Below are 15,590 nucleotides of genomic sequence, written 5' to 3'. Positions count from 1 at the left end.
TTCTGATATCCGCGGAAAGCTGACTATGATACGATGCGATAAATAATTATATTCTTTCTTTTACACTTACATGGAAACTTTACAGTATACTGGTAGTAATATGATTTTTTAATATTCATGGAAAATTGTCTGTAATACACTGCTTTACATATTTTTGTATGGCTAAGAACCGGTTCTAATCCAGCGGATATTAATCGGTTTCGAAGCCATACTGGAAAATGGATTTTTTAATATTCAAAAGCAAAGCTTCTCTACAATTGGGTTCGGTTCGTACGTCCAAATTGGTTAGCTCTTTTTGTTAATTTAAACTGGTTAAAATTGTCCTGTCGATCTAAATCTAAGAACACAGTAATAGTGTCTGACTGATTATGACGTAACAAAAAAAATTAGTCAATGAGAGGCCACTATAAATTTTACCATTGGTCAATAACGAATACAGTAATAGTGTCTGACTGATTATGACGTAACAAAAAAAAATTAGCCAATGATAGGCCGTTATTGACCAATGGTAAAATTTATAGTGGCCTATCATTGGCTTTTTTTTTGTTACGTCATAATCAGTCAGACACTATTACTGTGTTCGTTAATAACGGCCTCTCATTGGCTAATTTTTTTTGTTACGTCATAATCAGTCAGACACTATTACTGTGTTCTAAATCTAAGCACTATAACACTACAATCAAGTCCCAAAAATGTAAGAATGTCCTTAAATAGCATCATGCTCCTTTCATAGCTTTGATTTTATAGGTTTGTCATCCATGTTTCTTTGATATTTATCAGGGATCCAATGGGATAAGACAGTGGCCGATAAATTGATGTACATAAATTTTGATAAATTTAGGGATTTTGATTAGTTGGTTTTAAACTTATTTTGCCCAAACTTCAATCAATTCAATTAACGATTTAAATCCACATAAGGGGTAATTCTATTTATTATCATTGTCTAATCTCTTAAGATCCCTGAATTATACACTACTCTTAAGGGTGGGATTCATCTTCGATTTTTAAGTAATCATCTAGGGTTGTTAGGCGAAAAAAGTAATTATGAAACTTTAGGGACTAGTGTAATAAACAGCCCAATGTCCCATCCCTCCCTGAAAAAAAACTCGTTTATTGGTCAGCTAAAACTTTAAAATTTTAAAACTGTAGAATTAGATCTAACTGTTATATTTTTAATATTAGATTCAATTGACTTTCATTGTCCTATCCCTCTCTGAAAACATAAAATTGTTTGTAAAGTTGGTAGTGCTAGCACAATGAAAGATTAACTATAATACCCATTAATCACACTATTGCATTATTGTAAAGACCTGTAGATTAAATTAACTTTGGAGAAATGGTCAAGGACAATGGAAAATTAATTTTTGCCAAACCAAGCAAATGTTGCACTACGTTTTATGTAAAACTAGCGGCTTCGCCCCTAGCCTCTAGGGGCTTTGCCTAAAGTGGTAATAAAAAATTTTTTTTGGCGAAATACGTAAAAGGACCAAGGAAATCTTCCACAAGAAAAAAATGGGGGTGTCCCACCTCTCAAAAAAATAGCCTAAAACCACCACAGGACCAGTAGGTATATTCCTTGAAGAGTAGAATCCGATCGGTTCAGTGGTTACCGAGATCTTAAGGGACGCACGGACGGACGGACAGACAGACAGACAGACAGACAGACAGACAGACAGACAGACAGACAGACAGACAGACAGACAGACAGACAGACAGACAGACAGACAGACAGACAGACAGACAGACAGACAGACAGACAGACAGACAGACAAACAGACAGACAGACAGACAGACAGACAGACAGACAGACAGACAGACAGACAGACAGACAGACGGACAGACAGACAGATATCGTTCTACTTTGTATTATAGATAGGTATTGTTATTAACATACCATTGTCCTCTCCCTCCCAGATAAAGTTTAACACATAGTTTACGTTCGTAAACCACATACATGGCCTATAAATTGATGTACAGTACATCCCCAATGATGACTTACAAAATTACCCTTTCTGTAGATTAAAATTGGTGGTTGAAACGTTTGAACTTAATAAACCAATCAAAATTTAGTAAAAGTCATAAAAAATGATAAGCCAACGAATAAGAAAACGTTATTATAAAACTTTGGAGACTAGTGTAATATACAGCCCATTGACCCTTCCCTCCGTAATACCACGTCGCCCATTGGTCAGATTAAAAAGTACACTGTCCCCTCTCTTTCTCTCTAGAAAACGAATAATAACTAAAAAAAGCTACTTTACAATTCACTTCTTTGTCTGTCATTCAGTCTGTAACTTAATTGATTTTCCAGTATGGTTTGGAACAGATTTATATCCGCTGGATTAGAACCGGTTCTAAGCTATGCTGAAAAATCATGTATCGTATTGTAAAATATCCAGTTTTATACAAATTTAAAAATGTACAATCATGATATTAAAAACAGTTTTGTTAGCCCGTGCCTTTGGTCATTTTGGGGTTAAAGTTTATAAATTGTATCTTTCTACATATAGTCCGTTATTGCGTCCGTTATTTGTCTATTTTTTCAAAACTATTTTGACACTATTTTTACATTTTTTATGAGCTAAGAATTTTGTTATTAACATTTACTTGTTATAACTTAACAAATATAGGAAATTGGCGGGGGGTTTTATATAGAAATGTTTGGATTACGAACTTAAATAATACTCAAAACGTTTTTTAAGTGATGCATATATTTGAGCATGGGAGGTGTCATTAGACTATAAATTACACTGGTACCCAAAGTTTTATAACAATTATTGGGGGTGGATAGTGAGATCCTTAGGTACAGACAGACAGAGAGACACACACAGATCCTGTTATTTATAAAAAAAATGATATAGAGCAGGGTTATACATGATCAAATAAATAATATTTTTTTTATAACATCGTATTATAGTCAGCTTTCTGCGTATATAAATATGTACAATTATTAACACCATTTTTTTTTATTTTTAATCTTTTAATTGTACATTTTATATTCGTAGAAAACTGACTATGATAATTTTTCAGTATGGCTGAGAACCGGTTCTAATCCACCGGATATTAATCGGTTTCGAAGCAAAACTGAAAATAATTTTTCAGTTTGGCTCCGAATTTAATTTATTTCCGCGGGATAAGAACCTGTTTTAAGTGGGACTAAAATTTAAGTTTATCGCTACCAGGGATCTAGATATGACAATAGCCGATAAATTGATGTACATTCCCAAAAATTCCCCTCCTGTAATTTACCATTAATGGTTGAAAAGTTTAGACACTATACTTACTTAATAACCTAACCAATCAAAATTCAGTAAAAGTTCCAAAAGTTGTATGATAACGTTTTCTTATTCGCTGGGTTAAACACTTTGAGGACTTTTATTTGATTTTGATTGGTTAGGTTATTAATTAAGTATAGTAGTGGTTAAACCAACTAATCAAAATTTAGTAAAAAAGTCCCTAAGTTGTTAAGCCAACAAATAAGAAAACGTTATAATAAAACTAATGCACTAATGCGATTCTATACATAATTCAGTATGACTGAAAACCGGTTCTAATCAAGCGGATATTAATCGGTTTCGAAGCGTCTCTAGTCCTAAAAGTGTAGTTATGTCTTGAAACAGTATCATGCTTATTTAGTTCTGACACTCTACAATTGTTCAGTACAGAGCGTTGATTTTATGAACGTTTTCATCCTTGTTTTTCTGATATTTATCAGGGATCTAAAGGGATAAGACAATGACCGATAAATTGATGTACATCTCCATTGATAATACACCAAATTAAAACTTACAACTACATTACAATTAGAGGTTAACACGTTTGGACACTTAACTTAATCAACCAACTAATCAAAATTCATTAAAGTCCCCAAAGTTGTTAAGCCAATGAATAAGATAACTTTATTATAAAACTTTGGGGACTAGTGAAATAAACAGCCCAATGACCCCTCCCTTCTTGGATATTTCTACTCTCATTTTCTTTCTGTTCAATATTATTATTGGCAGAATTAAGTTCATAATATTTTTCGTCAATTGTTCAATCCCTGTTTGTTTATATATACCAAGGGAGGGAGGGAACATTGCAATGTGTATAAATAAGGTAGGGGTATAGTATGACTAGTAAAATACTGTTCAGTATGGCTTCGAAACCGGTTAATATTCGCTGGATGAAAACCAGTTCTAAGTCATACTGAAAAATCATTTATTGTATGGCATATTATAATTTTTTCCATGCATTATTTTTAAAATATTTTTACTCTTACAATTGTACATTTTTAATTCCACGGGAAGCTGTTTAGTGTATATAATACGATGCTATAAATAACTATTTCAGTGTGGCTACGAATGTAATTTTTCCCTCTTGATTTAATAGGTTCTGAGTCATACTGAAAAAAATGTTTTGTATTGTAGACAACTATCAAAAACATAAATTTACTTGCAAGATAACTGTTTACAATATGCTCAATTACAATTATAAAACGGGAACCCTTTTATAGATTAAAATAATCTGTGGAAAAGTTTGGACACTGCCTTTTTGTAGACACACCATACCCAGAGATGTAGGGATCATTGAGCAGTAAATTACATTGATACATTGGACTGTATTTACACAGGTACCCAAAGTTTTATTACCATTATCGCTTATATTTAGCTTAAAAACTTTGGGTACTTCTATAGAATTTTGATTAGTTGGTTCCAGAAAAGTAGTGCCAAATCAATAATTTTAATCTACAACAGAGGTAATTTTATATTCAGCATGGCTTTGAAACCGATTAATATTCGCGGGATTAGAACCGGTTCAAAGCCATACTGGAAAAATGTGTAATGCATTATCATAGACGTCCAAGTTTTTTTTGGGGGGGGGGAGGTAAAAATTTTTTAAGGGGGGGGGGTAAAATTGCGCGCGAAGCGCGCTGCAAATTTCCCCCCCCCCCTAAAATTTTTACCCCGGGGGTAAAATTTGCTTTGGGGGGGTAATTACCCCCACTGAAATCTGTTGGCAGGGGTAAATTTTGTTTACCTCCCCCCTAATCTACCCCCGGGGTAAAATTTTTTTGGGGGGTAATTTAAATTTTATTAAATATTTAGTATTAAAAATGCGCGCGAAGCGCGCTGAAAAAAATTTTTGTTAGAGATTTTTTATTTTTGTTGGGGTATTTACCCCCCCCCCCCCCCCAATTGTTTTGGGGGGGTAATTACCCCCCTCCTAAATGGTTGGTGGTGCCTACGGCACCCCCAGGATAGGGGTAAATTTTAAATGGGGGGGGGGGGGGTAAAATGAAAAAATTTTTGGGGATGCCTACGGCACCCCTAAATTCGTTTGAGGGGATAATCGCTACTTCACCCCCCCCCTCTGACGTCTATGTGCATTATGTTCTAGACAATTTTATATGAACATTAAAATGAAAAATATAATATCAATGCCAGATTTGTAAGCCCATGACTTCGGCCCCACATGGTTAACAAAACTGGAATTGATCTTTTAATTTATAAATTTACTAACCGCAGAATGCTGTCTATAATACGATGCAGTATAACTATTATCATAATTGGGGATGTATTGCAATTAAACATTCATTTTCTTATAGCAATAAAAACTGGCGCTTTCACTCAGGGAACTTTGTTGAGCACTGAAACCCTGAAACCTTTGAAATTCAAAGGACAACTCTAACATGCCTAAATTAACGAAAAGTTATTGACGGACATACAGACATAAACAAATGGACAGACAGAAAGACGGAGAGACAGGTAGACAGATGGGCAGACCAACGGGCAAACTGACGGACAGACAGATGTATATATATCCTAACTATTGAATGATACTTTTAAGAATATTTTGAGTGGTAATTTAAATTATGCATTAAATTAAATTAAAATAGGCATGTCAGAATTTTTGTGATATATAATTATTCGATTGATCTGATTTTTGTAATACTGAATCCTAGGACAACAAAGTACAATTTTGTAAGCGTAGCATATATAAAAATGTAAGTATGTCCTTAAACATTATCCTGTATTTAAGCACCTTTTCAACAAATTTACTCAAAATTTTGTTTTAACTTTTAAACATTTGTATTCTGATTATTCAAATCTGAAAAAGTGTTAATGTTAATATTTATAATAAAATCATATAATGTAATGCCCTACCCTATATCAATTCATCAAGTTGAACTGGTTATAAAACTTTGGGTACAAGTGTAATTTATGGTCCAATGGCACCTCCCTCCTTGTTTGCTCAAACAGATGCATCATAAAAACGTTTTAAGAAATAAAGCCAAACATTAACCCATTTACTAATTTAAAACAAGTAAATTTAAATAACAAAATGATTATCTCATAAAAAAGAAATTAAAAAGGATGGCGTCAAAAAAGGCAAACAAGGGTGACAACATCCATAAAAGCGAAGCTATAAAATGGTAGGACAAACGAACATTAACACTTGTATAGTGTCAGAACGGAATAATCAGAATGTAATGTACAAGAGTAGAAGCAAAATTGTAAGTAAATTTGTTAAAAAACTGCTTGATACAGGAAAATGTTTATGGACATACTTACATTTTTGGACTTGAATATAGAGTTACTTCGCTTATAATATTTTGCTTTGTTCCCAGGAATGAATATACAAAAATCAGATCAATCGGATAATTAGATCACATAAAAATTTGTTGTTAAAAAGGAAAAAAAATCAACATGTTTAAAATGGACGTACGGATATTCTGGTAACAATTATAGAGTTGCTACGCTTTCTAAATCGTAACTAACTACTACAGGAATCCCCGTGCAAAGTTTGAAATTTATAGGACAATTCTAACATGCCTAAATTTACAAATAAAGCTATCCGTTCTGGATGTACGGACGGACGTACATACGGAAGGACGGGGAGACCCTAATTATAGAGAGCTTCGCTTTTAAAAATATGACGAAACACCCCTTGCCACGAAAGGGACTATACCCAAATTTTATTATCGTAGAAATCTAAAGGGATAAGACAATGAAAGATTAATTGATGTACATCCTCAATGATGGTAAACAAAATTACCCTTCTATAGATTACAATTAGGGGTGCACGTTTGGACACTATCTATAATACAAAGTAGAACGATGTCTGTTTTTTTGTTTGTCTGTTTGTTTGTAACAAAGGATCTCGCCAACCGCTGAACCGATCGGGTTCTCCTTATCAGGGTAGCTTCTCATAGGTCCCGGGAAGGTTTATAACTATTTTCTTGAGGGTTGGGACACCAAGAGGCTAGGGGCAAACCGGCTAGTAGTTAATAAACCAACCAATCAAAATTCAATAAGAGTCCTCAAAAATATGAACGTTATTATAAAACTTTAATGAATAGTGTAATAAACAGCCCAATGGGTCAGCTTAATAACTTTTATCGAATTTTGATTGCTTGGTTCAAAAATAGCTGTGTCAAAACTTTTTGACCAATGATTTATTTATTTCTTATCGTAAATGGGAAAATTTTCATCAATTTATCGCCCATTGTCTTATTCCTTAAGATTCCTGGTAAAAAAAATCTAGTTTGAAGTAAAAACAAGAAAAAACATACATCAATGCTTAAAAAAAACATTAACACTTTCACTTGAAGTACCTTGTTGAGCACTGAAACTAGGCAAGGTTAGGTTTGGTTGTTTAAGGAGGAGGGGAGGGGGGGGGGGGGGAGTTATTACTTAAAATGTTTTAGATGATGTATATAATATATGTGAGCAAAAACAACAAAGAAGGTGCCATTGGACTGTAAATTACTGGCACCCAAAGTTTTATAACAACTTTATCTTAAGTTCTATTTTAAGATCTATTTTACGTTAAGTCTCTGTGTCCTGTCCCTCCTTGTAATATAATTGAATTATCAGGAACTAGCAGAAAATGAGGGGGACAATGGGCTGTTTATTACACTAGTCTGCAAAGTTTTAAGATAATGTTTTCTTATTCCCTGGCTTAATAACTTTAGGGACTTTTATTGGATTTTAAATAGGTAGGTTATTAAGAACTAGCGGCTTCGCCCCTAGCCTCTAGGGGCTTTGCCCCAAGAGGTGATTTAAAAACAAAATATTGTCGAAATTCGTAAAAGGACCAGGGAAATCTTCAGCAATTTTTTTTAAAAATGGGGGGGGGGATTTTTTGTTTTTGGGGGGGGGTTGGGGGTGTCCCACCCCAAAAGAAAATAGCTTAAAACCACCACAGGACCAATAGGTATATACCCTGAAGAGTAGAATCTGATCGGTTCAGTCCCCTAAGATTAAAATAGCGTTTTCTTGTGCGATGGCTTAACAACTTTGGGGACTACAGAAGGGGTAAATTTGTGTGTCATCATTGGAAATGTACATCAATTTATCAGTCATTGTCTATAAATTCCTGTATTTTGATATAACTTCGGTATTTTGATTGATTGGTTCCAAACAAGCAGAATTTTAACTTTTTTGGCCAGTAATTTAATTTCACGTATTCATTCAAATCCGTTGGATGGGGATCGGTTCTCTTCTCATCCATACGAAAAAAACTATGTCTAGCATCGTATTTTATCCAGCTTTCTTCGAATATAAAAATGTATAATCATAAGATTAAAACCAGTTTTTTTAGCCAGTGCCTTTGGCACCTCGGGGATAAAAAAAATTGGTTTTAATCTTAAAATTGTACATTCTGTATCCGCAGAAAGCTGTTTATAATACGATGCGATTAATAACTATTAAGGGGGAGGGGGGCAAAAGTGACACTTTTTAAAACCAAAACTAAAAGTCAACAAAGGAACTCAACTAAAAAAAAGAGTTACAGGTCTGAGATTTTGCATGGCAGTTGCTTTATAGGGGTAAAATATGTAACTGTGAAGAAACGGCGGCGCAACCGCTGAAAACCGCCGTTTCCCGCCGAAATTTTTTTGCCTTTTCTCGGCGGTTTTCGGCGGTTGCGACGCTGTTTCTTCACAGTTCCATAGTGTACCCCTATAAAGCAACTGCCTTGCAAAATGTCAGACCTGTAACTCTTTTTTTAGTTGAGTTCCTTTGGCTTTTAGTTTTGGTTTCAAAAAGTGTCACTTTGGCCCCCCCCCTTTTTGTATTGTAATTGGATATTTTCATCATTTTATACTTCATTTTCTAATTCCTTAGGATTCATGGTATAAATGAAATTTAGTTTGAAGTAAAAACAAGAATCATGTAGAATCCATGAAAGAGATGCTATAAAAAAATACTGGTGTTTTTCTCAGAGTTCATTGTTGATCTCTGAAATAATAATTTATGTAATAGTTATTTATCAAATCATATTATAGACAGATTTCCGAATATAGAGAAATGTTACATTAAAATTATTGTTTCAAAGTACCCAAAGTTTTAAACAATCAAACACAACATAGTGGACCAGTGTAATTTACAGTCAAAAGTTCCCTCCCCTTATATTATTCAATAATTAATATTCAATATTTCTTTCTGTTTTAAAATTTATTAAAGCTTTGTAAACAAAGGAGAGAGGGGACATTGGACTGGAAATTATACTTGTCCCAAAAACAAATCTGTTGTTTGTTGTCTAAAAAACTAGTATGTTTCTTTTTGGGTTGTACAAACCAACAGTGTCTTAACCTTTCTACTAAAAAAGTGTAACCTACAAAAAAGATTTATTGTAATTGAGGTGCTTACATAAATTTAACGTCCATTGTCTTATCTCCTTAGATTCCTGGTAAGATCAAATATTTAGTCTATAATGAAAAGAAGGATAGTTCAATCCATTAAAGGGAGGGAGGGGACCATGGGCTGTTTTATACACTAGTCCCCATAGTTTTATAATAATTTTTTTCTATTTGTTTGCCTAACAACTTTGGGGATTAGTTGATTCATTAAGTTGAGTGTCCAAAAGTTTCAACCACTAATTGTAATGGAAGATTTTTGTTTTATCATCGGGGATGTACATTAATTTCTCGGCCTTTATCTTATCCCTTTAGATCCCTGCATTAAAGCAATAATAGATAAGAAACAATTTAGTTATTTTAATTTCGTCTATTGTCACATCCCTTCACGATCCATACAATGCTTTACTGTGGTGGGCCTTCACGTCTGCATATTGTCATATTTAAAACAAATGTCCGTCCGTCTGTCCGTCCGTCTGTCCGTCCGTCTGTCCGTCCGTCTGTCCGTCTGTCCGTCCGTCCGTCAATCCGTCCATCCGTCCGTCCATCCGTCAGACTGTCTGTTTGTCCGTCTGTCAGTCTGTATGTCTGTCAGAGAAAAAGTTGGAAAACATGAATTTCTCGGCTCCTATGACAGATAGAAGGCTGAAACAATTTTCTCCAATTAATTAAATCTATTTTTGATTTTAAAGAATACTCTTTCTTTCTACTTGTAGGTATTCCCATCCACAATTTTTGTGCTTCGCTACTTATGGATGTTGCCATCCTTGTTCAATTTTTTACTTGCACTTCCATATTTCTTCTTGTAAGTCTGTATGTAAATCCATATGTCTGGACTAGCTAAATGTCCATTTGTTTGTATGTTTATCTGTATGTCCGACAATCTATCTGCATGTCTGTCAGTCTGTATGTCAGACTGTTGTCAGTCTGTCTGTCTGTCTATATGTCCAACCATCTCTCTGTCTATCTGACTATCTGTCTATTTTTTACTCTATCCATTTTTCTGTCTGTCTATCCATCTGTCTTGAAGTCTTTCTAACTGTCCATCTGTTTGCATATCCATCTGTATGTCCATCTATCTATTTGTCCATCTGTCTGTCCGTCTATCTATTTGTATTTAAAGTGGCTGTGAATTTGCAAATAATGTTATATATATAGGTAGATAACTGACAATTGAAGATAAATCTTTAAAAATATTGCCTTAAAAAAATCACAAATATCTAATTAGATGAAAAAGAATTTTCAAATTTTGTGAACAGTTCAATACCGTACGTATCATTTTTATCAAAACTGAATAATAAATGCATTAAATACGAACAATGGCAGTGTTTTATAGAGAATTGGATTTACAGTAGGTAAAACATTGTGTGTTTTTTTTAAAATGTCATTTAAAAGTAACATACATGACAATTATTTTAATGATAAAAAATGAAAAAAATAAAAATAGCCAATGGTTCTAAATTTAAAATCTATTTTACTGTCACGGGATTTCCTCTCTCTCTCTCTCTCTCTCTCTCTCTCTCTCTTTCTCTCTCTCTTTCACTCTCTCTCTCTCTCTATCTCTCTCTCTCTCTCTCTCTCTCTCTCTCTCTTTCTCTCTCTCTTTCTCTCTCTCTCTCTCTCTCTCTCTCTCTCTCTCTCTCTCTCTCTTGCTCTCTCCATAACTCTACCACCTACCTTAGTAGCTCAGTGAGTGTGTCGTGTGTGTGTGTGTGAGTAATGTACGTAGTGTGTGTGTGCGTATGTGGGAGGTATACAACAAAACTATCTATCTATCTATCTATCTCTCCATCTCTCTCTCTCTCTCTCTCTCTCTCTCTCTCTCTCTCTCTCTCTCTCTCTCTCTCTCTCTCTCTCTCTCTCTCTCTCTCTCTCTCTCTCTCTCTCTCTCTCTCTCTCTCTCTCTCTCTCTCTCTCTCTCTCTCTCTCTCTCTCTCTCTCTCTCTCTCTCTCTCTCTCTCTCTCTCTATCGCTCTCTCCATAGCTCTACCTACTACCTTGGTAGTTTAGTGAGTGTGTGTGTGTGTATGTGTGTGTGTGAGTAATGTACGTAGTGTGTGTGTGCGTATAATGTGGGGTAATTAACAAAACTCGACATATTTGAGAAGATTTGTAAAGAAATAAAAATGAATATTTTTATGTATATATTATAGACTGCTAAATTTTTTGCTGGATATGTCCGGCAAATATTATTTGTTTATTCTATTTAAACAATTCAATTCTTAAATATCATTATTTCTAGGGATTTAAACAATTTTTCTATTGTCTTTATACCAACTGAAACATACCGAAATTTGGTTAATGATTTTATAAAATAAACCAAACTTTTTTATTACATTTTAAAGAAAGTTTGAAGATAAATATTATTAGAGGTTTATTACAAAATTCTTTCCTAAGTATTGATTTTTTTGTTTTTATCTGCAAGCGAAGAAATAGCTTATTTTCTTATAGTTTAATTGTTTCTCAAACTTTAACATTAACTTCATGTTGAATTGAACTTGGCATTTTAATCTATTTTTTTTCTAACTTCTTGGAGCTATTAAGAAATTATTCTACGAAAATTACTTAAAAAATAGGGAAAGGTAAATAATAATGAATTCTGAAAAAACTAATTCTTGATCTCTTTAAACTGTTTTTCTGTCTGTCTGTTAGTCTTCTGTTAAGATTAATCATTTTTTAAGTAGTGCAACAATAACAATTTACACCTTTGTAAACAAAGATAATTATATTAATAAGTAGCACAAAAAAACATTCTATACTTTTTAAACAAAAATAATTATTTTATAATTAGCACAAAATAACATTCTATACTTTCTTTAACAAGAATGATTATTCTATAAGTAGCGCAGCAATACTAAGGTATACAATAAGTAGCACAAAATAACATTCTATACTTTCTTAAACAAGAACAATTATTTTATAAGTAGTGCAAAAATACCAAGCTATACCTTCCAATACAAGAATAATTATAATATAAGTAGGGCAACATAACAAGAATACCTTCTTAAACAAGAATATTAACCCTAATAAATTGGGGGTAGGGGGGGGGGGGAGTTTTGCTATCTGTTTGAAAGTATATCTAAATGTCTGTTGATTTGTCTGTCTACATTTACATCTGTCTGTTTGACTGTCTGTCATCTTTCTGTTTTTCTTTCTGTGTAAGGTTAATAAATACTTTTTTTAATTTTTAGAAAAAAAGGCATCAAGTTTTCAATTCCACCAATTTAAAATATTTTTTTCAATGCTTTCATGTCATTTTGTCTGGTTTTTGGGACATTTGTCTGTCTGTTTGTTTGTTAGTTTGTTCATTATGTTTATTAGTGTGGGTTCATATTGGCAATTTATCTGACACCAAAGCAGGAACTTGAACTTGATTTTTATAACTACAATACACCTCTGGATTTTTTTGATTCATCTAAAAACTGTTGGTTACCACACATTCAATTGAATAGCTATTTGTGAATTGTCATAAGCTCTAGTTTTTGGATACGTAAGAACTATTCCTGAGCTAAGTTTAGTATAGGAGCTATATGGTAAAATGTTCCACCATACTTAAAACTTTTCAACTTTTTTCTCACATTTTCAATATAGCTCCTAAACTACAAATAGCTGAAAAAACTGGTATTCAAGGCACAATAATAATCAAAATGTTTAAAAGTTTCCTTATAAAAGTTCTACCCTAAATTAAAATACTTTTTTTGAAATTTATTCAGGTTTATTAACAAACAGGCATTGGAATATTATTTGTCTCTATATTTGATATATTTTATTAGTATTTATTGTTATTAAATGTTGATAAAAATTCTTGAATGTTTAATTGGAAATTGTTAAGAAATATTTTTATGTAATCCTATTTAGTACATTTGAATATATATTTTTCATTAGATTACTTCAGTGAAGAACATAAACTTATCACCTGAAAAAATAATAGGGGGCATTTAGAATCACTTTAAAAATAGATTGTTGTTTTTTTATTCAGTCTGTTGTTAGAGTGGTTTTGCTGGAACTCTTATAGACTTCATTTAATCAGAAACATCAAATTAATTTATATCAACTTAAATAAATATTCATCAGAATCTTTTTTAACTTTTTACATTCATTTCAAAAATAAAAGCTAGTAGGTAAAAATAGAACAGTTGAAAAAATAATAATTTTTACTCACTTTTTATAGTAAAAAAGAATTGAAAAAGAGTCTAGCAAACCTAAAATCAGATGGTTTTTTAATTTTTCATTAAAATTTATGAAATAATAATTAATTAAAATATAAAATAATTCGACGGTATATTTCAACGTATTTCTTTTAACAATTCCATTAAGGAAAATAATAATCTTAGAATGAATTTTAGGTAAAGATTGTTATTTTTGTTTACCAAATTTTTATTTATATTTATATTTTTTTTAGAAGGTAAACAGCTGGCTAAGAAGTACGGAATCAAATATATAGAAACATCGCCAGGTATTAACTTTACAATAGCAATTTGTTGTGCAAAAATAAAGTAATCCAAGGGGAAGGGTATACCCTCAAAAAGTTGAGGGATTGCTGTAGAGGTTTAATACCCCCTTTTCAATCCCTAATTTGACTCTTTAAAGCTCTTAGTCTTCATATATATTCGAATTTTAAAATGTTACATCTTTTGGATCTTGGAAAAAAAACGAAAAAAAAACATTTAACATTTACCAAACCTAACCTGAATAATCTATCAAAATGCGACGCAACCCACTACTTCGTTTTCTTTACATGATCCATCTTTTCAGAAGCGAAGCTTTTCTATAATTAGGATAGGTCCGTCCGTACGTCCGTCCGTAACGGATAGCTTATTTCGTTAATTTGGGTATGTTAAAATTGTCCTATCGATTTCAAACTTTGCCTGGTGATTCCTTTAGTAGTTAGGTACGATTTAAAAAATTTAGATTTTAGAAACAACAAATTTTCATGTGATCTAATCATCCGATTGATCTGATTTTTAGTATATTAATTCCTGGGACAACAAAGTATAATGTTATAAGCGAAGCAACTCTATAATCAAGTCCTAAAAATGTAAGTATGTTCATAAACATTATCCTGCATCCAGCAGTTTTTCAACAAATTTACTTACAATTTTTGTTCGACTCTTATTCATTTAATATTTTAATTATTCAGTTCTGATACTTTACAAGTGTTATTGTCTGTTTGTACGACCGTTTCAGAGCTTCGCTTTTATGGATGTTGTCATCCTTGTTCATTTGTTTTTTCATAGCATAAAATTTTACTTCTATCAAAAGATTTTTGATATCTGAATTATTTCAGGTTTAAATTTGAATATTGACGAGCTTCTGGTTGGTGTGATAACTCAAATTAAACTCAGAGAGGAGGATAACTCTTCACAAAACTCAAACTCTAAGAATCAAAATAAGGTATACAAGATATATTTTTCAAAATTTAATATGAAGAGGCGTGCCAGGCAATTTTGTTCGGTTGTGACCAACCATGAGTAAATACCATCCCTTTCTCTTTATGTTCAACCCCTAGAGCTCTACTGTTATTTCCCTATTATATAAGGTATCCGTAGATACAGTGTTTCGCCCTTTTAGGGCTCATTATTATGGCTTAATGCTTGAACTGGGAACACCTTATTAATTGCTCCATTAACCCATGATGAGTAAGAAATGAAATTTTGACCAAGTTTTTTTTGTCTGAAACTTAAGAATACGATAACTACTGAATCTTTTTAGGGAAGTTTTACACAGATCCTAGGATAATTATGGGTCATTTAAATGTTAGATTTAATCTTTCAGATGGTTTTAGGCTATTTTTCTACCTCCTTTATACCCCTTTCAATGCAGAGCATCTAGATGCTAGGGGCGCAGCCACTGGTTTTATATAAGCGTTCTATAATTATTACCTAAAGGAGGCATGTATGTATATAGCTTACTACTAAAAATTCTACTACACTGACAACATAAGTGTGTAGTTATAAATATCATGTCA

At 32.8% G+C, this 15,590-nt stretch overlaps 2 protein-coding genes across 3 annotated transcripts in view; one reads left to right on the top strand and one right to left on the bottom strand.

Moving 5' to 3' along the window:
- Positions 1–15,590, bottom strand: part of LOC145322067 (uncharacterized) — a 148,813-nt gene that overhangs the window by 119,113 nt on the left and 14,110 nt on the right. The gene's annotated exons all lie outside the window — the stretch shown is intronic.
- Positions 1–15,590, top strand: part of LOC145322059 (uncharacterized) — a 69,900-nt gene that overhangs the window by 53,529 nt on the left and 781 nt on the right. Inside the window, exons 16-17 of the mRNA XM_080163831.1 lie at positions 14,025–14,078; positions 14,910–15,016. Coding sequence (XP_080019957.1) covers positions 14,025–14,078; positions 14,910–15,016 — 161 coding nt within the window. The remainder of the gene's footprint in view (positions 1–14,024; positions 14,079–14,909; positions 15,017–15,590) is intronic.

Source organism: Acartia tonsa, chromosome 1 (genome assembly GCF_053477335.1).
Source record: "Acartia tonsa isolate MP-2025a chromosome 1, ASM5347733v1, whole genome shotgun sequence".
Taxonomy (NCBI): Eukaryota; Metazoa; Arthropoda; class Copepoda; order Calanoida; family Acartiidae; genus Acartia; species Acartia tonsa.
Note: the sequence above shows the minus strand (reverse complement) of the source record. Positions and strands in the feature narration are given on the sequence as shown.